The 22042-nt window shown below is 46.1% G+C and overlaps 2 protein-coding genes across 2 annotated transcripts in view; one reads left to right on the forward strand and one right to left on the reverse strand.

Moving 5' to 3' along the window:
• Positions 1-378: 378 nt before the first annotated feature.
• On the forward strand, positions 379-3609 carry RPL36 (ribosomal protein L36). The gene is made up of 4 exons (XM_006262130.4): positions 379-484; positions 602-696; positions 2755-2889; positions 3473-3609. Exons 2-4 carry the CDS (start codon positions 604-606, stop codon positions 3560-3562), a joined length of 318 nt encoding a protein of 105 aa, XP_006262192.1. The 5' UTR covers positions 379-484; positions 602-603; the 3' UTR covers positions 3563-3609.
• A 5383-nt stretch (positions 3610-8992) lies between these two features.
• Positions 8993-22042, reverse strand: part of LONP1 (lon peptidase 1, mitochondrial) — a 67627-nt gene continuing 54577 nt past the window's right edge. The window contains exons 16-18 of the mRNA XM_006262131.4: positions 21811-22019; positions 15425-15589; positions 8993-9356 (exon numbers count right to left, since the gene is read on the reverse strand). Of these exons, the coding sequence (XP_006262193.4) occupies positions 9192-9356; positions 15425-15589; positions 21811-22019 (539 nt within the window). The 3' untranslated portion in view covers positions 8993-9191. The remainder of the gene's footprint in view (positions 9357-15424; positions 15590-21810; positions 22020-22042) is intronic.

A 22042-nucleotide genomic window follows, 5' to 3' on the forward strand; every position in this document is an offset into this window, starting at 1 on the left:
GGCCAGGCCCCAAGGTGGCGGGCAGTGGCCTGGCCCCAACCCAGAAGTGGCTCAGCCCCCCGGGAAGGGGGTGTAGCAGGGGCTGGGGTATTTGGCGGAGGAGGGGCGGCCGTATTCATGGCCGCGGCTCCCGCTGCCAAATTTCCGGACCGGCACTTGGCCCGCGGGCTGGAGGCTGAGCTCTAGGGCGGAGGAAGCGGAGCGACCCGGGCCCAGACCCCGCCTCAGCAAAAGCCTCGAGAGTCGGGCCGGGCCGCTCGGGACAAGCGGACCAGGCCCGTGCGGCTGCAGCGTCCCTCGCAGAGCGCGCCTGCGCGGCGGGGCCCGGCTCTCTGACCCTGCGGGAGCTAGAGAGGCTGCCGATTGGCGGTCGCTCTTGGCACGTGACGCGCTTGTCGTCGGCGCTGGCGAACCGGCGGAAGTGCTATCCCAGAGTTCCGCGCGGGTTCCCCCTTTCCGCCGGGGCTGCAATCGGAGGACGCTGGTGAGGCGGGAGCGGCCGCGCGGATCCGTGTCCATCGGGCGCGGGGCGGGGGCCGGCGGGCGGCGGCGGGGCGGGCCGGGGCTCGGGGCGGGCTGACGCACGGCGCTGTCTCCGCAGAGATGGCTATCCGCTACCCCATGGCCGTGGGCCTGCACAAAGGCCACAAGGTGACGAGGAACGTGTCGAAGCCGCGGCAGTGCCGCCGCAGAGGGGTGAGTCTCGCCGGGGGCCGGGCCGGGTCGGGCCGGGCGGCGGGAGTGCGGGGCCGGGTCCCGGCACAACTCTGGCCGAGCCGAGCGCGCGGAGGGGGTGGGAGGCGGCGGCGGCGGCGGCGGCCGGGCACTGCTCAGCGCATCAGCCTGGATAAGTCGCTCCCCTTTCTTGCAAAGACCGGGGATTGGGGCAGGTGGGGGGGACTTGGGTTCGTGTCTGGGTTTTCCCCGCTGTTCTCCAAGGGGGGCACATTAGACGGGCGGTTGCTGACCCTGTCATCAATTAGCAAAATAACTGAAATAGCAGTATAGTGATGAGGGAGAGCAAAAGCCTGGTGTGAAGGGTGAGACCATTGGCAGCGCATGTTGAAGCTGCTGCAGAAGTGAGGAGTCCTCCCTCGCAGAAGAGGCCCAGGGTGCTGGTACAATTGCTGCCTGCTATTAAAATCCCCGGAGTGTGAAGGAGAAAGGTGTAGGTGTTCGTACTGGCATAAGGAACCCGAGCATGCAGAATTTGAGCCTTGGAGCTAGAACGCAGAACAGGTTGTTGTTCCTGATCCACTTGGTTAACAGGATCCCTACAACCACCACGTTACCAGTAACTTCACTGAACCTGCTATGAGGTATTGCATATTGGCATGCTCAGAATATTTGCTGATTAATTTTAAGGGGCTGGATTGCAAACTGACCCACTTGAAGTAAGGCCGGACCCTTGGGTTAGCTGCACCCTTGCGCATCTACCTGTAATAGTCTCTCAGTGCTGCATGCTGAATGGTAGAAGTAAGGGACATCCTAGTAGGTGGTGAAAGCAACTGATCTTTGGGACAGTTGGAAAACCAGAGAAGCCTAACTTCTATGTTGCCCGTTTGTTACTGCTAAGTAGCATTGTGACATCAGCAGTTACTTAGCTAGTTGAAAAAAGTGCAAAACAAACTGCAGGTAACAGTGGAAGTTTACCAAGTGTTGTGGGGGAAAGGGAAGCTCAGAACTGGAAGAACAAATGTTGTTTGAAATCAGGGTTTAATTAGGTTCTCCTTCTACATTATACCTGGCTCAGGCACTCTTGAACTGTGTCCACTTGAATGCAGCAAGCAGATTCTTGCACCTGCAACATGAAACAGTGAATTGTAACTGGCTGAGTTGCTCTGAGCTCAGCTCTTCCCACACTTGCTCCTCATCGCTCGTTTACACACAGCATGCATGAGGCCCAAACCAGTGCCACAGTTGAAGGTTACTGAAAAACCTGTTTTCTTTCCCTTCTTCTCAAAAGCTCCTGACAGTTCTGAGGTTTACCCTCCAAAAGTTGCCATGCAGACATGTGCCATAGTGAATGAAGTTGGCTTTAGGTTTGGGTGCAGCATAGTGTCTCGTATATGGCATCCTTAATGAACTGATGCTTCACTTCGTGGGAATCCGTCTTCTCGTGGGACAGACGAATGCCACAGTATCAGTGGCATCTTTCTCAAACCTTGCTTCTGTTTCTGCCTCTGGATTCTGTCTCTCTAGAGTGTCAGAGGTATCTGGAACATCATCTTGCTGCTGCATAACAAATCTAATATGAGAGGAGGTCTGTTTAAAAACTAGGGTATTATTTTTGGAATTCACAGGTTAATACAATGTAACACGTGGAGAGAGGACTAACCAGCATAGCTGTGCTCGTGGAGACAGTTGCAGATACAAGATGTGGTCACCGACAGTTGTTGGCTAGATAGTGTTTGTGTATTTGTCTCATTTGGCAACAGAGCAGTGTGTCAGTAATAGAAATAATAGTAAATCTGTTGTGCTATACCATGTCTGGCTAAAGAGCTTGATAACAGTCAAATTTTAAATCCTCATTTCAAAACAAGTACTTAGGGTGTGGAGTTAGCAGCTAGTCTTAAATTATTCCTACTATTGTCACTCTTATTTTATAATTGAATTATAGTTGTCTGTAATACAAAGTCTAAATCCTAGGTCTCATTAAATGACTTGTTTCAGTAGCCTATTACATTTTGGTTATTCCAAACCATTTATATACGTGTGTATGTTCTTTTCCTCCTTTCTCCCCCGTACCTTCAGCGCTTGACCAAACACACTAAGTTTGTACGAGACATGATCAGGGAAGTCTGTGGCTTTGCTCCCTATGAGAGGCGTGCTATGGAATTGCTGAAAGTTTCCAAAGACAAACGTGCTCTGAAATTCATAAAGAAAAGGGTAAGTGACTAACATATTACTCCAGGGTATGAAAGAACCTTTGTTGATTCCTCTTGCCCCATTACTCCAGGCAGAGGATGTCACACTGCAAGAGATGTGGTCCTGCCCTTGCTCACCACTTTAAGCAGTCACTAGCCTAGCTTGGGGGGAAGAGAGAGGCAGCTATGGTATATAGCAGCTGCTGTAGTTTTGGAAGTGATGGTCTAAAATCTGTTCCTCCATATTGCAAAACTAGTGCAGGGAAGAGGAAAGTGGACCTGGTGTGGCTTGATCCAGTTATCCAGGGCATGTGGAACAGTGTGAAACCTAAAACTATCCTGAAAAGCTGAAATTAAGAGACTTCTGCCTCTTCCTAAAGGTCCTACATTCAGGGGCAGTGGAGATTTAATTGAAGGGAAGAGTACCTAGGCTGGGCTTATTAGCGAACTGAGACGTAGTCCTTATTCAGGCCTAAGTGTGTTGTGTACACTGCAGCCCAGGCTTTCTGTTGCTGACAGAATAAGACAAGGAAAAGGTGTGGACCTACTTGTGCTTCCTCTGTCATGGGATAATTGCTTACTGTATTGCTTTCTTCTTTACGTAGGTTGGTACTCACATTCGGGCCAAGCGAAAGAGGGAAGAGCTTAGCAACGTCCTGGCAGCCATGAGGAAGGCCGCTGCCAAGAAGGATTAAGCTGTACAAATTTGTGTAATTCAGTAAAGTTTGTTCAAAAAACTCCAGCAGCATGGTGGCTTACTAGCAACTCCCAACTAGAGAGAGCATTTTCTTTAGTGACTGGGGATATTTTTCAAGCTGTACAAGATATTGAAAGACCTTCCAGAGTAACAAGGCATGTTTTTGGTGCTTTGATAGAACATGGAATTGAGGTGTGGGGTACTAAAAACATTGCATTTGTGAACAGGGACACAGCTCATTTTGCTGAACCTAAACTTAAAATGAAAGGAAAGCTAATTTCTTCTAAGATGTCATGCCCTTCCCATCAAAGAGACTTTACTATCCATGGTGTGGGCTAAATTCAGTTTCCCCTTGAATAGTAAAGTTCATGGGCAAAAGGCAAACTTGTATCACCCCAGGAGCAGTTTCTTAGTTGACAGTGTAGTTAACTTCCCCCTCATTAGATCACCTGTTCAGTGTCCCTTTCCCTGCTTTGTTAAAAACTCCTCTATACCTGTTCACAAAAGCAGCCATCTCTTCAAATTTGAGTTTGAACAGTGGCTACTGCAATGTCTTAAATTGGGTGAGTAGGGACAGGTAAGCAGTTGAGCAAAAAAGCTTTTATTTGTGAGGGGAGGGAAAGAGGAGTAGCCTCTGTTCTTGGGGGGAGACCTACTGAATCCTAACTGAGCCAAATGCCTTTAAAAGCAGAAGTACCTTATGAGCCTTGCTGGAGTATGGATTAATACAACTGCTGAGCAATGTACATAATGATTAATAGAAGCTTGTTAACAGCATGAGCAGTAGACCTCAGTAAGCAGACTGTACATGACCTGAGCAGACATGTTGGAAAAGTTAGAACTATTAGTTTTTGGGCACCTCTGAAGGCCAATGGTGAGTAATGGGTACAAAACACCAAAACAAATTAGAGTGACTTGATAACCACCTTCCCCCATCTCAGAAATGTCACATCTGCTGAGAACTGGATGTAAATGTCACAAAGTTTAGTGACTGGTGAGACCTAAGAGACCCCTGATTTTCAGAGGCATAATTGGATCTGATGTGTGATCTATCTACATGATCACACTTTCTGCCCTGCCAGGTGTGTATGGCAGGAGGTGCAATTATGGGATCCAGCATCAGATTGAATTGCACCTTATTGCAGGTGCTGGAAGAACCTGGGATGCATGGGTAAGTAGTAAGTCCTTACAGCTGGGGGCTTGCAGCCTTGTATACAGCTAACAGGCTTCTATCTGAGGGTATGCCCGTTGTCCCCATGGGTGGGGGACTACAGCTTTTATGGGCTCCCAGCTGAAAGGATGCACCCTGTGGCTGGAAGCCTGCCTCAACTGTGGTGTCCGAGTCAGTGGTGAGATCCCAGGCTCTGGGGTGCACATGCTCCCCTGGCTGGAAGCCCCAATCAGCTGATGGTGCCCTTGTCCACAAGTTCAATTAATGTGACTCTAGCACAGCAAAGTTATGTTTTATGGAATAACTTCCATATTTAATCAGTTCATTAATTGATTGGATGCGTGACAACATGAGATGTTGATTAACTGGTCAGATGGGGACTGCAGAGCCAGTAGAGACAAAGCTGACACAAAGCTATGGGGAGAAGTGGACATGCTGGAGGGAGGGAACAGCTGCAAGCAGACCTGGACAGGTTGGACAAGAGGGCAGAAAACAACAGAATGCAGTTCAACAAGGAGAAATGCAAAGTGCTGCACCTAGGGAGGAAAAATGTCCAGCACACCTATAGCCTAGGGAATGACCTGCTGGGTGGCACGGAAGTGGAAAGGGATCTTGGAGTCCTAGTGGACTCCAAGATGAACATGAGTCGGCAGTGTGACGAAGCCATCAGAAAAGCCAATGGCACTTTGTCATGCATCAGCAGATGCATGACGAATAGGTCCAGGGAGGTGATACTTCCCCTCTATCGGGCACTGGTCAGACCGCAGTTGGAGGACTGTGTGCAATTCTGGGCGCCACAATTCAAGAGGGATGCGGATAACCTGGTGAGGGTCCAGAGAAGGGCCACTTGTATGGTTAAGGGCCTGCAGACCAAGCCCTATGAGGAGAGACTAGAGAACCTGGACCTTTTCAGCCTCCGCAAGAGAAGGTTGAGAGGCGACCTTGTGGCTGCCTATAAGTTCATCACGGGGGCACAGAAGGGAATTGGTGAGGATTTATTCACCAAGGCGCCCCCAGGGGTTACAAGAAACAATGACCACAAGCTAGCAGAGCAGATTTAGATTGGACATTAGGAAGAACTTCTTCACAGTTCGAGTGGCCAGGGTCTGGAACGGGCTCCCAAGGGAGGTGGTGCTCTCCCCTACCCTGAGGATCTTCAAGAGGAGGTTAGATGAGTATCTAGCTGGGGTCATCTAGACCCAGCACTCTTTCCTGCCTATGCAGGGGGTCGGACTCGATGACCCCCCCCCCCCGGGAAGCCTGATTACTGACAGCCTGTCCTCTCCCCTGCTGGAGAAGGGGGGTCACCAGGCAAGCTGTCAAGTGATTGTTGGGAAAACCTGCTGCTGCCCCATGGTTCAGAGCAGCAGCAGGCTTTCTGACACCTAGAGAGCCCTTACTGCTGCATGGCTCCCCAAGGCAGCAGTAGGTTCTTCTCACTGCCCATTACAGTGGCAGCAGGCATAGGCAGGACTAGGAATTTGAGAAAGGGGGTACAGGAGATGCCACTGGTGCTGTAGGTGAGGTTGCAGCTTCCTTCCCCCACCCCTGCAAGGTGGACTATGCCATGGCAGCTGCTCCTAGGGATTTAAGTCACAAAAGCAGGTAAGACTCTTCCCCCCAGTCAGTAGCCCCTTCTCCAGTGCAGTCACCTCTCTTTGCCTCCCATCCCCCCCTCACCCACTCCACCAGGGGTTGCCTCTGAGCACCCACTGCCGCTGTCCTCAGGTGACCCAGAGTGGGGGAGCCCCAGGGCTGCTCTCGCCTTGCTCCACCTGGGGGCTTCAATAAGAGGCAGCATGGGGTGCCAGGTTGGCCAGGGATAGTGGCAGCAGAGGTGGGCAGATCCCCTGCTCCTATACTTGCTCCTAGACCACAGCAGACACCTGGGGAGCAGGCAGGAAGCTAGAGCACCTGGAAGTCCACTGCTGCCCCAGCTGACTAAGGAACAGGAGGCTCATGTCCCACTCCAGCCAGAGGCTGCAGGAAGGCTTCTCCCAAACTGGCAGAGGAAACATGGTAGAGGGAGTACAGCTGCTCCCTGTAGCCCTTGGCTGGAGCAGGGCATGAGTGGTCCTGGGGCTTTCCCTGCTTCCAGGTCAACTGGGGACAGCAGCAGTAGAAGGGTCCCCCCTTCCTCACCTGCTCCCCACTTGGTCTCCCATGTGTCCCACTGCAGTCCAGGGCTCTAGCTGTGCCTCAACACCATGGGGGACCCAAGCATCTGGGGCCAGAAGGAAATGGAGCTGCTGGCACATGATCTTCAATGTGGAAGAGGGGTTATGACCAGGCTACTGCACCCCTCCTGGATCTTCTCCTGGCAGGAGATGGCCCCACTGTGACAGCAACAGCAACAGAAACAACCCCTTCCTCCCACCACCCAAAGCCCAGGCAGCACTCAGGGACTTTCAACTCTACTCTCCCTCCCGCCATCTTTGAAGTGGGATGCTGGGGGACGCTTTGATGATACATGCAGGGTGCATCTACATGTGGCCGTATGGCACCTTTGTTACTGTGCCATCATTTAGTACTTCCTTTCGGAAGCACTAAAAGATGGCGCAGTAAAAGCCTGTACTTGCCTTGTCAGCCAAGCAGTTATTTTTGGTTGCTACGTTGCCATAGCAATGCACTATAATGAGGAAGCTTGTTGCTACACTGCTGCAGCATCACCGTTTCTGCCAACAGATGCCATGGGGCTGCCACAGCATCTTGTACAGATGTGCCCACAGTGCTACAAAACATAGCTCTACAGGGAAATTCCTGTTTCAAACAACATTCCTGTAATGTCTCCACTATTTCAGTCCTGCTATGTGGCAGCAGAGCTGGGAGCAGGGCTACGTAGGGCGCTAATTCACTGTAGCCCCTCTCCCAGCAACGCTGTCTCCTGCCCCAAGCGCAGCCCAGCCCAGCCCAACCCCTGCCAGGAAGAGCCCAGTGCTGCCCGCACAGATCCAGGAGCACCCGACCCCCAATGCCCTCCTGGAGTGCATGCAGCAGCAGGAGCCACCAAGCCCTGGACAAGCCACTCGCAGCTCCAAACTGTGTCCTGCCCGGGCTGGGCAGCATCTACCCCTGTCCCAACCCCACTCTCTGCTTCTCTGTGGGGGACTCAATCTGCCCCCACCAGGCCCCTTCCCTCCCCCCACAACAGACTTACTTGTCGGGCTGTGCTCCTGGCTGGCTGCATGCGTGCACAGGGGCATTTATTGGTGACATTATTGGCCACATCAGCCAAAAAAAAAACAATTGCCAATACTGTCAGTTTTCTTTATATTGGTGCCGAACTGATATGGGACAGATGTATCGGTGCACCTCTACTTTTAACCTTGTATTTGGCTTAGGCTGCATCTGCGTCTTTCCCAGAAAACTTGCCTGACGTTTCTCTCAACTATGTAGTTGGTCTAATAAAATATATTACTAAACAAAGCTTGCTTCTCACTTAAATTTCAACAGGATTAATCCCTTCTTCCTCAGTAAATCTAATCTATTTTTTTAGCAATCAACATTTTGGTCAAGTTCATTTTGTATACCTACTTTTCCCATTTCAGAATATTTGCTTTGTGTGTCCTAAACACATTTTCAAACTCTGGCCTGAGTTTGAATGATTTCCATAGGTCTTACCTGAGACTCTGTACTTAGTCTCAAACCATGTTTAACTGTATAGTGATGTACAGTGGCAGGGCCATATTAATGCCTTTTACTCCACCTATAACTCACTAGGACAACAGAAACATGAACATTTCCTAGCGAAATGCAAGCATATGCATAAACCCTTTGCAGTCATTTACGTAGCAACTTTTTCTCTTAGGTCTCATTTCAATGTGCAGTGTTTTCCAATTGATTTCCTCAGTGGACACATTCTGGAACAACAGTGACTTCTTTAGATGAATTAAGATGATCTAAATGATGACACACTTCCCTCTGGGAGCAGTTTTTTGACAAGCCCTAAGCAACCCCACCTCCACCTTTACTCCAGTGTATTTTCTTGCTATATTATAAAGAATTAGTAAATAAAGAATATAGAAAGAGTTCTCTTGAGCAAATCAGAAAAAAACTGTCAGTACTTTCAGAACATTTTACCCATTTGAAGCATGGAAGACATCCTGCTAACTCAACCTAAACACCCCATTACAAGCAGGCTAACAACAGCATTCTCCACTAGGAACAGGAATTATACTACTTGAGGTGGGACTGAGTAGGTTCACTAGTGGTGAACAGCACTGTGCAAATACCTAAGGAATCATTTCAAAGCTCAAGCATAGTGGAAATATTTTACTTAAATCATAATTCACTTTGTATTTATACATGAGAAATACTTCATTCTAACCAAGGTGGTGGTAAATTAAACCGTCATCCATTTGAGTGGCTGCGCAGCAGCAATATTTATGCTCCCTCTTGTTTCTGGACTGGGGTAAAGCAGTCAGGAACAGACCAACTTTCAATACAAATATTTTAGTCAACCTCCAGAAGAATCAGGTTTTGAAAATACTATGTCAAATATTTCTTTATAGTGTTCAACAAAATGAACTTCTAGTCCCTCTGTAATGAAGTCAGCAAGGTCATAGTAGTCCTTCTTGTTCTCTGATGGAAGAATGATGCAGGTAACACCAGCTCTCTTGGCCTAGGGAGGAAAAAAATGTTATCTGGACTGTGGTAGAAAGCGTGTTTAGCAGTCAAATTCTCACTTATGTTTTGATGCTCATCTCAAAAAATTGCATGTCCTCTTGACTGTGGCACAATTTTGGTTTGTAATGAGAAAAGTTAGGATGTGTGAGGACCCCTGCTACAGTGAGAGGCACAGATGGTATTAAGAGGCTGCTGTTGTCAGTGGCTGGGTAGACTATCAATTTTAACCCACTACTAAATGGAAATCAATATTGCCTTCAGGGAAAAAAACTGGCTAATCTCCTTGTAAAACCATAATACCCACACAATCATCTAGATGTCACTCAATGCAGACACTTTTGCCACTAATTCTTGGTTAAAACATTACAGAAAGTAAGGCAGAAGGCGGGATAGGGTGGCACCTTAGAGACCAACTCATTCAGAAAGGCATGAGCTTCTGTAGGCAACAACCCACTACTTTGGATGTTATGAAACTTACACCTTTCTGAACAAATTAGTCTTTAAGGTGCCATGTTATCCTAACTTTTGCCTGACTTCAGACCAACATGGCTTAACTACTACTCTCTCAAACAGAAAGTAACAATTAGTGACATATACTGGAACAGATGATATAGTATAATATAAAACTAGAGATTATAAAAGAGTTCAGAGATGTTGGAAGAGTGGAAAAAAGACTAAATTAGTAATCTACCCAGATACTTTCAGTCTATAAGGAAGATGATGCAAAAAATATTGCAAGTGAACCACTGACTGGTTGTGTGACTGATGTGAAGTTAAAGATCTGGTTTTGCTGAGCACTGGGTCACAGTGGAAAAGGAGACTGTCCTAACAGGATAGCTGTCTTCTCACAGCTAGGGGAGCTAATCTCCTCTGGTGACACAGTGAAGAGAATGATAAGCAGCGATAAAAGATGTGTCAAATATGAAGTTGGAACAAATTCAGTATGTCAGGAACAAAGTGAAGAGTGATAACAAAGAGAAAAAATGAAAATGCAGGAGAAAAAATGATACAACTGGTATAATTAAAATCTGATGTAGGCTTCACAATGGAGTTAACCTGTTCAGGAATGGCAGCATGGGAAAGAAAGGAGTGTGTGGGGTGGCACTTGACATTAGCAGCCCAGTTTAGTTACCCCTTTTTAATAAACAATAACTCATTCAGTTATGTGATAAGAGACTTCTTCAAAACAATCACTTCAAATCTAAAACAACCTTGATTCAAGTGACCATAAGTTTAAAACGTAAAATCCTAAATAAGGTTTTGTGTTTCAAAAGAACAAACTTTATAAACGAAAGGAAGCAAATGGTGATATTGACTGGACTGTGGACCACAGACACTTATAGTTTCATAGTTGGTATGGTCGGAAGGGGCCTAAGCAGATCATCAAGTCTGACCCTCTGCCATGGGCAGGAAAGGATGCTGGGGTCAAACAACCCCAGCTAGGTGGCTGTCTAGCCTCCTTTTGAAGACCTCCAGGGTAGGGGTGAGCACCACTTCCCTTGGAAGTTGGTTCCAGTTCCTAGCTGCCCTGACTGTGAAGTACTGCCTCCTGATATCTAGCCTGAACCTACTCTCAGTCAACTTATGGCCGTTGTTCCTTGTTAGTCCCAGTAGTGCTCAGGGGAACAGGGATTCTTCCCAATGCCTGCTGGTCCCCCTTGGCAAGTTTATAGGTGGCCACCAGATCCCCTCAGCCTCCTTTTGTGGAGGCTGAACAGGTTCAGGTCCTGTAGCCTCTCCTCGTAGGGCCTACCCTGCTGCCCCCTGATCATGTGGGTGGCCCTCCTCTGGACCCTCTCGATGCTGTCCACATCCCTCCTGAACTGCGGCGCCCAGAACTGGATGCAGTACTCTAACTGTGGCCTGACCATTGTCATATAGAGGGGGAGGATCACCTCCTTGGACCTGCTCGTGATGCATCTATGGATGTATGACAAGGTAGTTAGCCTTCCTTACCACATCCCCACATTGGCGGCCCATGTTCATCTTGGAATCAATAATGACACCAAGATCCTTTTCTGCCTCTGTGCTGCTAAGAAGGGAGCTCCCCAGCCTGTAGGTATGCTGCTGGTTCTTCCTCCCCAGGTGCAGCACCTTGCACTTGTTCATATTGAAACCCATCCGATTCTCATCTGCCCACCTCCATAACCTGTCCAGATCTAGTTGTATCCTGTCCCTCTCTTTTAGCATGCTCACTTCTCCTCACATCTTAGTGTCACCTGCGAACTTGAACAAGGTGCTTTTCACCCCTGTGTCCAAGTTGTCGATAAAGACGTTGAACAGTGGGGGCCTGAAGACTGAACCCTGGGGAACCCCACTGCCCACGTCCCTCCAGGTCGAAAATGACCCATCCACCACCACTCTCTGGTTGTGGCCCTCCAGCCAATTTGCGACCCACCTGTCTGTGTAGGCATTGACACCATAGTCACCTAATTTTTTAATGAGAATGGGGTGAGAGACAGTGTCGAAAGTCTTCCTAAAGTCCAGAAGGACTACGTCCACCGCAACACCTGTGTCCAAGGCTTTTGTGACCTGGTTGTAGAAGGCAACCAGGTTGGTCTGACAGGACCTGCCTCTAATGAACCCATGTTGATTGCCACTAAGCATAATGTCCCCTGCTGGTCCCTTGCACTTGAATGGATTTAAGTCCTTGAATTCTTGCCTACAAAAGGAGAAGAAATAGAAACCTAATTGAAGAAAAGGCTTTCAGAGGTGAAGAATTATTGGGATAGAATTGAGAGTTACCAAAAGTCAATCAGTGTTATACTCTATAAAGTGCAGTAAAAACAAGCAACAGTGCTTTTTCAGCTTCGCAGGAAAGAACAAAAAAATAAGTGGGACTGCTGTGTAGCAAGGCTGAGGCTAAGAGTTGGTAGAGATGGCCAAAGAACTTTCCTCTCAGTTTTCAAAAAGGCTGATGATGTTGACTATGGGGTACAGAGGCAAGATGGATGATGAGAATAACGATATAGGTGGGAAAATTACTACAACTGAGCTGGAAGGAAACCCCAAAAGATCTTCATACAATAAAGTCAGGTTGTACAGGATAGTTTTCAACTCAAGATTCAGAAATAGCTGGCACATGAAGTCAGAGGTTTGACAACAAGAATTATTAATTTCTGAAGCAGGGAGTAATACTACATGATTGAGAACATCAAGTGTAGTAGTTATATTTAAGGAATGGGGACATAATTCAGGCAATGACACATCTGACCTCACTGGTCACTGACCAAAGGACTTGAAACAAATTTTAAAGAAAACAAAGACATGGAGGTAAATGAAACATGGGATGAATTGGAATCTAATGAAGTTAGATACCAGGAAAGTCTGGCCTAACTTCTCTCTGAAAAACAATTTCCTAGACAAAGGGAACAAAACAGACTTAAGCAAAACATTTGATATTGACCCCTGGCAGATGTTAGCACATTCACAGGACAAGCTATCCAGAGGGAAAAAAACTGCCCTGGGAATTTGCTCTGCCAGCACTTGCCAGCAAGGGGAGCCAGACAGCTGCTGGCAGGGGCTGTTATTTCCTCTCTTACACCTTCAGTTGGGCTGCTAATGAGAAGTGAGCTCTGCGCTTCCCTTGGAGAAGCGAGCTGCTCCCCAAATCCTTGCGCAGAACGAGGGAGATCTGTGTGAAGGGTGGGAGAAGGAGGTGCAGTGGGGCAGAGGGGGCCCCCCCGCAGGGCAGGAGTGGTGGAATTCAAATTCTCCTGAACCACCTTATGAGTGGTGCTTCTGCACGTGTTTTTCCTTTCTCTCCATCTTGTCCCTGCCAGCAGCTTTCCAAACAAATTCCCTCCCCCTCTCTCAGATGCCCATTGTGTGTAGGTAAAGCATGTCACCTTGACATGTTAAGTGTGTGTTTACACTTTACTTCTCACAGGTAATGCTGCATACAGAGATAATCCCAGGTACTAACAGGCTCTGGAAGCTGAAACTAAATTCAAGAAAGAAATAAGGCACATGCTTTTAACATTGATAGCGATTAACCAGTGGAACAAAACTGTGAAGCAGCAATGGATTTTCCATCTTTTGATATCTTCACATGGTTCTCTGGAAGAGATATTTTAGCTAGACACAATTTATTCACTGATTACAGAGGTAACTGTGAATTTTAAAGAGGACGTAATATACGACGATCTTCCCCCAAGGGTACTAAAGGAATCGGCCGATGACATAGCAGAACCACTGGCATGATTGTCTGAGCACTCATGGCACTTAGGATAGGTCCCAGAGGACTGGAAAGGGGCCAACGTGGTCCCTATCTTCAAGAAGGGGAGGAAGGAGGACCCAGGTAATTATAGGCCAGTTAGCCTCACCTCTATTCTCAGCAAGACCCTAGAAAAAATCATAAGGGATCACCATTTGCAGAGGGCCAGCGGGTAACACAATGTTAAGGGGCAACCAGCATGGGTTTATAGCAGGCAGATCCTGCCTTGACTAACTGGGTCTCTTTTTATGACCAGGTCACAAAGTGCTTAGACGCAGGAGTGGAAGTAGATACTATTTACCTGGATTTTAAAAAAGCTTTGACAGTGTCACACCCAATTCCTAGAGCAAACTGAGTAGCTGCGATGTGGATTTTTTCAAAGTAAGGTGGGTAAAAAACTGGCTTATGGGATGCACCCAGAGAGTGGTGGTGGATAGCTCGGTTTCCCTCTGGAAAGATGTGGGCAGTGGTGTCCCCCAAGGCTCTGTCCTTGGACCAGTATTGTTTAATATCTTCATCAGCGATTTGGATGAAGGTGTTGAAAGCACCTTGTCCAAATTCGCAGATGACACTAAACTATGCAGTATAGTAAACACACTGGAGGGCAGGGAGCAAATCCACGCAGATCTGGACAGCCTAGGGAAGTGGGCAGAACAGAATGCAATTTAACAAGGATAAATGCAAGGTGCTGCACCTGGGGAGAAAGAATCTCCAACACACCTATAGGATGGGGGGTACCATTCTGAGTACCACAACAGTGGAAAAAGATCTCCGAGTCCTGGTTGACGCAAAAATGAACGAGTCGCCAGTGTGACAAGGTAATAAGCAAGGCTAGCCGCACTCTTTCTTGCAACAGCAGGTGCATCATGAGCAGGTCTAGGGAAGTAATAATTCCCCTCTTTGCAGTATTGGTGAGGCTGCAGATGGAGTACTGCGTCCAGTACTGGGCGCTGCACTTCAAAAGGGATGTGGACAACCTTGAGAGGGTTCAGAGGAGGGCTACTCGTATGGTTGAGGGCCTGCAGGTAAGACCCTATGAAGACAGACTGAGGGACCTGAATCTCTTCAGCCTCCACAAGAGGAGGCTGAGAGGTAATCTTGTGGCTGCCTACAAACTCACCAGGGAGGGTCAGCAGGGAATAGGGAACACTTTGTTTACCAGGGCGCCCCCCTCAGGGTTACCAGAAATAATGGCCACAGACTGAAGGAGAACAGATTTAGATTGGACATCAGGAAGAAATTCTTTATGGTGAGGGTTGCCAAAATATGGAATGGGCTTCCAAGGGAGGTGGTGCTTTCCCTTACCTTGGAGGTGTTCAAGAGGAGATTAGACAGGCATCTGGCTGGGGTTACTTAACTCCACAGCTCTTTCCTGCCTGGAACAGGGGATCAGACCTGATGATCTACCAGGTTCCTTCCAACTCTACAAATCTATGAATCTATAAAGGAGATCCCATTGGATAATCCAAGGGTCCTTCTGACCTTAATGTCTGTCTAATAACTGCCAAATTCCAACAGCATGCTGCCCAATATACCTTAAAATTAGGCTTCATTTCATGGCAAAATACAGGGAAAGCCCTTGATATTTATTGAGGTAAACTTTTTATGGTCAGCGACACAGAAAATATCTCCATATTCACAGTGTTGAATCTCTCAGTACCCTTTGACACAGCAGACTGTAGCATACTGCAACCTGCTCCAATGCCCTACAACATACCAGCTAAAGATTTGCCAAGCACTATAGAGTTATTATTACAATAACTTCTAGGGCCCTTACCTTTGCCCTTGTTAACATATTGGCAGAGTGCACAGACTTGCAGACAATTACAACCAGAAACAGCACTTACCGCTATAGTTTTCTCCTTGATTCCACCAACAGGAAGAATTTTTCCAGTTAATGACACCTCTCCAGTCATGGCCACATTTTGCCTCACTGGACGATTCATGGCCAGTGACAGTAAGGCTGTTATTATTGTACACCCTGCACTTGGTCCATCCTTTGGAGTCGCTCCCTGGAGTGAAAGATATTTTGACAGAAATGTTCAAACTAAATGAGAAGGTGGGTATGAAATATTCATTGCCAAGAACACTGTACACAGATCTCCAGCTAAACTCACTCCAACATAATTGTCATTGCTGGGTGATACAGGAGCTGAAGAGAGGGATGCAAGGTCCAGACTAACATATCTGGCTTTGCTTTTTGATACTGCAACATTTGATTTACTATGTCAATGATTAGTTGAGGTGCCACTGGTGAAGTCCAAGGTAACCCTATTAAAAAGGCAGAACTATATATGCAGTTGTAACATTACATTTCAATTTTCTACATATGGGTCATGGGATTAATAGATTTGGGAATGCCAGATTTTGGATTACTTAAAAGATACAGATTAAGCTAGAGCCTCGAAAAGACGTGCACCCACTTTGTGAAAGATCATGTACTGTATATAATCATGGAGAACCATGATCTTTCATCCTTCATGTCATTTAAAGATCCTTTTGTTCTTCATTAACCATGCTCAGGACGGTATGGACAGAGTCAGAGACTTTATGTCCCTCTGACAGTAACAGAGAAGGAATAGGAAAACGTTTAGAAATGAAACAGCAGCACTCAGACAAGAAGTTATTATCAAGCAATTAATAATGACAATTGTTTTACAAAGTGGTGATAGCACTTGTAATGAACATGTGATGGGCCTGGAGTTTATGCTTTGAAACCTGATGTTCCAAAGCCAAAATAGAAATAGAAAGGACCACACCATACTGTATTTACTTGAATATAAGATGACCCTGATTATAAGACAACACCCCCATAATTAGATTCTATATATGGAAAATGTATAAGTTTGATACAATTTTTCAGGTATAGAATCTAATTATTGGAAGTCTGTCTTGAATTTGTCCCTCTCCCACTGCTACAGCAGGGAAAATAAATCTGGGGAAGGGTCAGGCAGCCCCTTTGCCCCGCAACTTCTTACCCCTGCAGCCCCTTCCCCTTCTCCTTACTGTCAGACCCTGCTCTCTCTGAGCACATGTAAGTGAGGGACAAATTATAAAAACCTAACCTTGAAATAAACACAGTTGTAGTAATTTGCACATAGTTCCCATAGATTTAGTTCACCCAGAATTAATGCATTTTACATTTTCTGAATCTGCTGCAAGTTTTAACACAGATACTCCAAAAACACTTTTTAACTAGTGCTTTGGCACCTACTTACAAATAGCACAAACTATTTTTTTTAATTTTATCTTTTTCAAGGCCAAATCAGTTTCAGTTTCAACTGAGCAAATCCCAGTAGTCAAATTCCAAAATTTGACTAAGCAGAACTCCATTGTAAAGTCTGTGTGGCTCTACCACTGGGCAAGTATCCTCCTGCCCAGACTCACTGGTCTGGAGCTTCAGATACTCCCCAAATCCAGGCAGACATCCACTGTGAAAAAACTCCAGGCCTGGAAACCTTGAGGTTCAGATGCCCCCTGTCTCCCTTCATCTTAACCAAAAAGCCGCACAGGATATTAGTCCAAAGCCCAAAGGCTCATGTTTTACTATATAGGTCATTGATCTAGATCCCAGGAAAGTCAACAGTTTTTTAAGCTATGGTAACCTCACAACTCAGCATTGCCCACTATGTGTGTACTCCAGATACCTCTAACAAGCCCCCATTCATGACTGGAACCATGTGTTCTTGTCATAAGTCATGGGATCCTCCAAGAATGTATATGCATATGAAGCAGAGGGCAACCTGGTCTGGCTTCACCTCATGGAGAGCAGGGCCACACTAATTATATGCAACAGGCTGAGACAGAGGTCAACATAGGGATTTGGGATAAACTGTTTGGGGCGTTTGGTGATGTTGCTGGGCATTCAAGGCTGGTGAAGAAACAGAAATCATTAAAAATGGGAAAAAAGGTGCAGCTTAGCTGAAGGGATGAAGAGGAAGTTGAAATGTATGCAATATGGTCACTCACCATGACTTTTAAAAGATTAGGTGCTAAGGGGGACTGAACACTTCCATACATATTTTAATTCAGATGGGCTGCACTGACCTGTCTTTGTAGTGTCAGAGTGTAAGGAGGAAGACCCGAAGCTCAAAACAATGGCAGAGCTAGCATGAGGTGGAAAAAGAATTAAAGAGCAAGAACTGAAGAGCAGAAATGAAGATCTGGAGACAGAAGAAGAGTGGACAGCAGCAATAATGAGTGATGACACCAGAAGGAAAATGGGGCAGAGGAAAACAGGAGACAGGTATGTCAGGTGAGAAGCAGAGGGCAGTGGGAGCACAATGGCAGGCCAGCCCGCTGTCAGTGGCATGGCAGGAAAACATGGAAGAGGTACTGCAAGAAGCTAGAGAGGAGCAGAGGCTGCAGATAAAGGCAACTAGATATGATTTCCTGGAGAAGGTACTGTTTGATATTTTTGGAGGTGCGGGTGGAGAACCTCATCAGCCTGATTACTTTCTCAAACCAAAGGACTTGGTAATGGATTTACTGGGATAGAGAAGGGAATGAGAACTTTTGGAAGAAATATGCAGAGAAATGTGGGAGGGAGAAATTAAGAGGGATAAAGTTCATAACAGGAGAAAAGTCAAGAGGAGGATTTACTTGAGGCAGAAAACAGAAAGAGACGGTTGGAAAAGTACATCCAAGGGGTAATGTTGATAGAGAAAGTAAGGGACGAGTATAGTATCTGGACAGGATCTTGGAGGGCATGAGTAGTGTTACAAGCAGTCAAGTGGAGCCCAGGTAGGGTGCTGCATACCTCCCATCAGTGATTCAAATCAGGGCACACTGGGTTTTATAGTATACCGCAGGCACCCAAAATGGTGCAGCAAAGGCAGAAAGGTGGTGCACCTGTGTGCACACTGTCCATTCACGGTACACTACAGATGTGAAGGGATGGGTGATAGAGCAGCAGTGTGTCAGGAGTCCCTAAAATGCACTGTTTGTAAGGGAGAGGGACGCTTGTATCATAGGTGCCTCAAAGCCTTTGCAAGTGCAGTCAGAGCCCCTGAGGAACAGCAAAACCCAAAAGAGGAGAGCAGAGGAGAGGAAGGGTTGGACACTGAGGTAAAAATGGCAGAAAAATACCCATAGGAGGGTGAAACAGGAGGAAAGTGAAATTTCTGTGACTAAGGCAGTGCAGGAGGACACAGGAGATGGAATGGAAAGGAAAACGGGAACCGCAAACAGCTCAGACATGGAGGTAGGGGTGGGGAAGAAAGAAGACACCCTACAGACAACAGGAATGGAAATGGATCAAGCAAAAGAACCAGAGACAGGCTGGAAAAAGAGAAAAAGCAGGGGCTGAAAGCCAGGAAGAAGAAACCTGATAAAAAAGGAAGTGAGTCAGAGAAAGAGCCAGAAAGCAGATTCCTGCCACTAACACCTCTAGGCTCCAGCCCAGAGTAGAGACCATAAGGCAGGAAGCAGTGAAGAGGCAGGAATATGCAAGCCTTCCTAAATGCAAAAGCAATCTGTAAGCTTGCAAAGCCTACAGGAATGCAAGTGAGAGAGTGGGGGAAGTCAACCACCCCAAGCAGTAGCACAGATAAGCCTTAACAAGACAGACACACTCATTTTAAAACAAGCATAAATGGCATTGACAATAGTTTCACAAAAAAGAAAGGTTGCCTAAAGCTGAACTATACAAAGCAAGAGAGATGAGGGTTTGGGGGCTGCTGGATTTGGGAATGTTTGTCTATGCAAAATATGTAAGAGCAATACGCAAGGCAGTAATGGAAGAAGAGGGGAAAGCAGCGCATATCACCCGATTTCACGCAGCTGCAATTTTGAGAACATGGGGAATATATCAGACCTCTTTGAAGAGTCCATGGGCATGGCAACCACCGATTTATTACATCAGGATGGAAGGATTCATGCAAAGGTATAAAATAGGGAAGGTAAGGATGGAGGTCCTGAAGGATCATAAGAAATTGATGAAAGTGTTAAGGCAGACAGGATGGTGGTTGTGGAAAACTTCGCAGAAGAACAAGTGAAGAAGGTGTGGAGATTGGTGGCAGGTAAACAATTAAAAGGGGACCATGCTGACCTAGCATGGATGATTGCAAATAATATCTTGCCATTGAGAGACGTGCAACACAGATGGGGCTTGATGAGCTCATCTAGGTGCCCAAAGGAGAGGTGTGGGGAAGAAGAAACAGTGGAAAGTGTTTTGGGAGTCTACGCATGCAATGGGGGTGTGGAAAGAAGCCTGCCACTTCCTGTGTGTCACCAAAATAAACCTGTTGTTAAATGCTGGAGATGATGCTATATGGACTCATACCAAAGGGACTGGAGGAAATGTTACAGACTTTATTAGCATATGTTAAAACTAGTTTATAGAAAGTAATTCTGGGTGTATAAGGGATTAGCTTTCACTGAAAGAGAGTGCCTGAAGCTTGGGCTCCATGAACTGAAATACTACATCAACTGGGACAAGGACAAGATTGGAGAGAAAGAGGCAGAGAAGTGGAGGAGAAAAGACTGGACACACTTGTTTCACTAAATCAACAAAAAAGACTGATGGGAGGGGTAGACAGTTTCAGGTAGTTAGCAAGGTAAGTTTTTCGTGGGATTCTATATGAAGAAAAAGATTTCTGTAAGGGTTTATTTTTTGTGGGAAGTTGATGTCTGTTGTTTAAGGGTTTAATATATGTAGCTGTGTGTTTTTTATATGTATTTGTTTCTGTGATATGAAGTTTTGGTAAAACAAGAACACACAATATGTGTAGCTTTGTAAGTGCAGGATAAGTGTATTTTTAATAAAATTTGTAAAAAAAGGCTCCCACTAGCACTGTTGTCCAATATAGGCCACGTGTTTTATAGTCCTGCTCAATGTTGGGCTGCATTAAAACAACATCATAGTCATTTTACATTACTGAGCACATGCTGTTTTAGCAGCAGTTCAAAGATAGTATTTTATGTGGTTTCCTTTTATGCGATTTTAAGACAAGGCACTAAACCCATCTTCTTTTTGAGTAAATATGGTATACAGAACACAAACCACAGAGCTGGGGAGAGGGGGGAAAGAAGACAGACTGGATATAATTTAAGGAGAATAAAAAAAAATGGAGACCCATAAGAAAACCAGTCCTGAGCTAATGTAATGGCAGCTTAGTTTTAAATGTAAGAAATATCACTGGAAAGCAATCAAGGAAGTGAAATACATACTGAAAGGGAAAATAACAGAAAAATCTCAAGTGATGGATGCAGTCTTTCAGGGAATTAGCACTGAGAAATAACAACTAGTATTCAAAGGATAAGTTATAAAATTATGGTGTCAAACTCTAATACAGGAGAAAATACAGGAGGAAAAAGACCTGTTCAACCCTAGATGATTTCTCTAACCAGAAGGCTATTAAGTAAAATGTGAGCAGCATCTCCGTCTCCCATGTTAATGTGAAAGTGACTGTGGCTGCTGCATCTTGTACTGAACTCAATGGTGTAAATGAGTTAAATGTGCCCTGGGCACATCTACTGATCTGGGTTCTCCAGGGACTCAGACACAGTTTAGGTATTGCTCTGCCTCTGATCTAGATTCACAGTGGAGCTTAGGCAGGAGCTAGCACCTCGATGTTCAGAGTGGGATGCTTCTATGTATGTACAGAAGCCTAAAATTTAGACACCTAGATACTTTTGCAGTCCAAAACATAGATGCCTAATGAATTTTGTAGCAGCTGGAGCTGAAGGATTCTGAATTACTTTTTACAACTTCAGTGGAGTTTCTGCAATAGTTTAGTAATCAGATCAGCCTGAATAAGTGACTTGGAAACCTACATTACTTAGTTAGAGGGACTTGTCCAGGTTCAAACTGAGCTAGTGAGGCAGAAAGTTGAACCAAGGTCTCCTAAATCTCAGGCTATAACTTATCCAAAGAACAAGGGAATTCATCTCTGTGCTGGAGCTTCCCCATCTACCCAACAGGGGAAATATAATAAAATGCCTAGAATCTTGGCTGAAGTGCCAAGTGCACAGTATTATCCTCACCATATGGCTCCTGAGGAAAGGAGATGGAAGCAAATCTTATCTGAACATCTTCCCAGGATACCAAGGAATAATGTCATATTTTACATTTGTCTAGGTCTCCTGCTGAAGGCAAACTATCTGCACGATAAGGATGACTGGACTAAGCCCTCTCTAACCCAACAAACCTGGCATGTCTGTTTCTCTCTCAAGCTGTTTGTCTAGGCTCTTATATAACTCCTAAGGAATTGGGACTCTTGGCTCACTTTACCTCTGGCACGTGCAAATGGATATGGGAGGTGACAAGAAAATCATTGCCAGGCTCCTTCTGCATCAGGAAAAATCGTGCAAATGTGTAAGCTATTTTGGCACTCTCTTTCATCACGTCTCCCAGCTGGCCTGTTAGTTCGAGAGATCCATCCTTATTTTCCGTGTCTTTGGGTCGCCGTAAGGATGTTTCAATAAACAGAGTGGAACCTCCTATGAAACATGATCAGAAGCAA

Source organism: Alligator mississippiensis, chromosome 16 (genome assembly GCF_030867095.1).
Source record: "Alligator mississippiensis isolate rAllMis1 chromosome 16, rAllMis1, whole genome shotgun sequence".
Lineage (NCBI taxonomy): Eukaryota > Metazoa > Chordata > Crocodylia > Alligatoridae > Alligator > Alligator mississippiensis.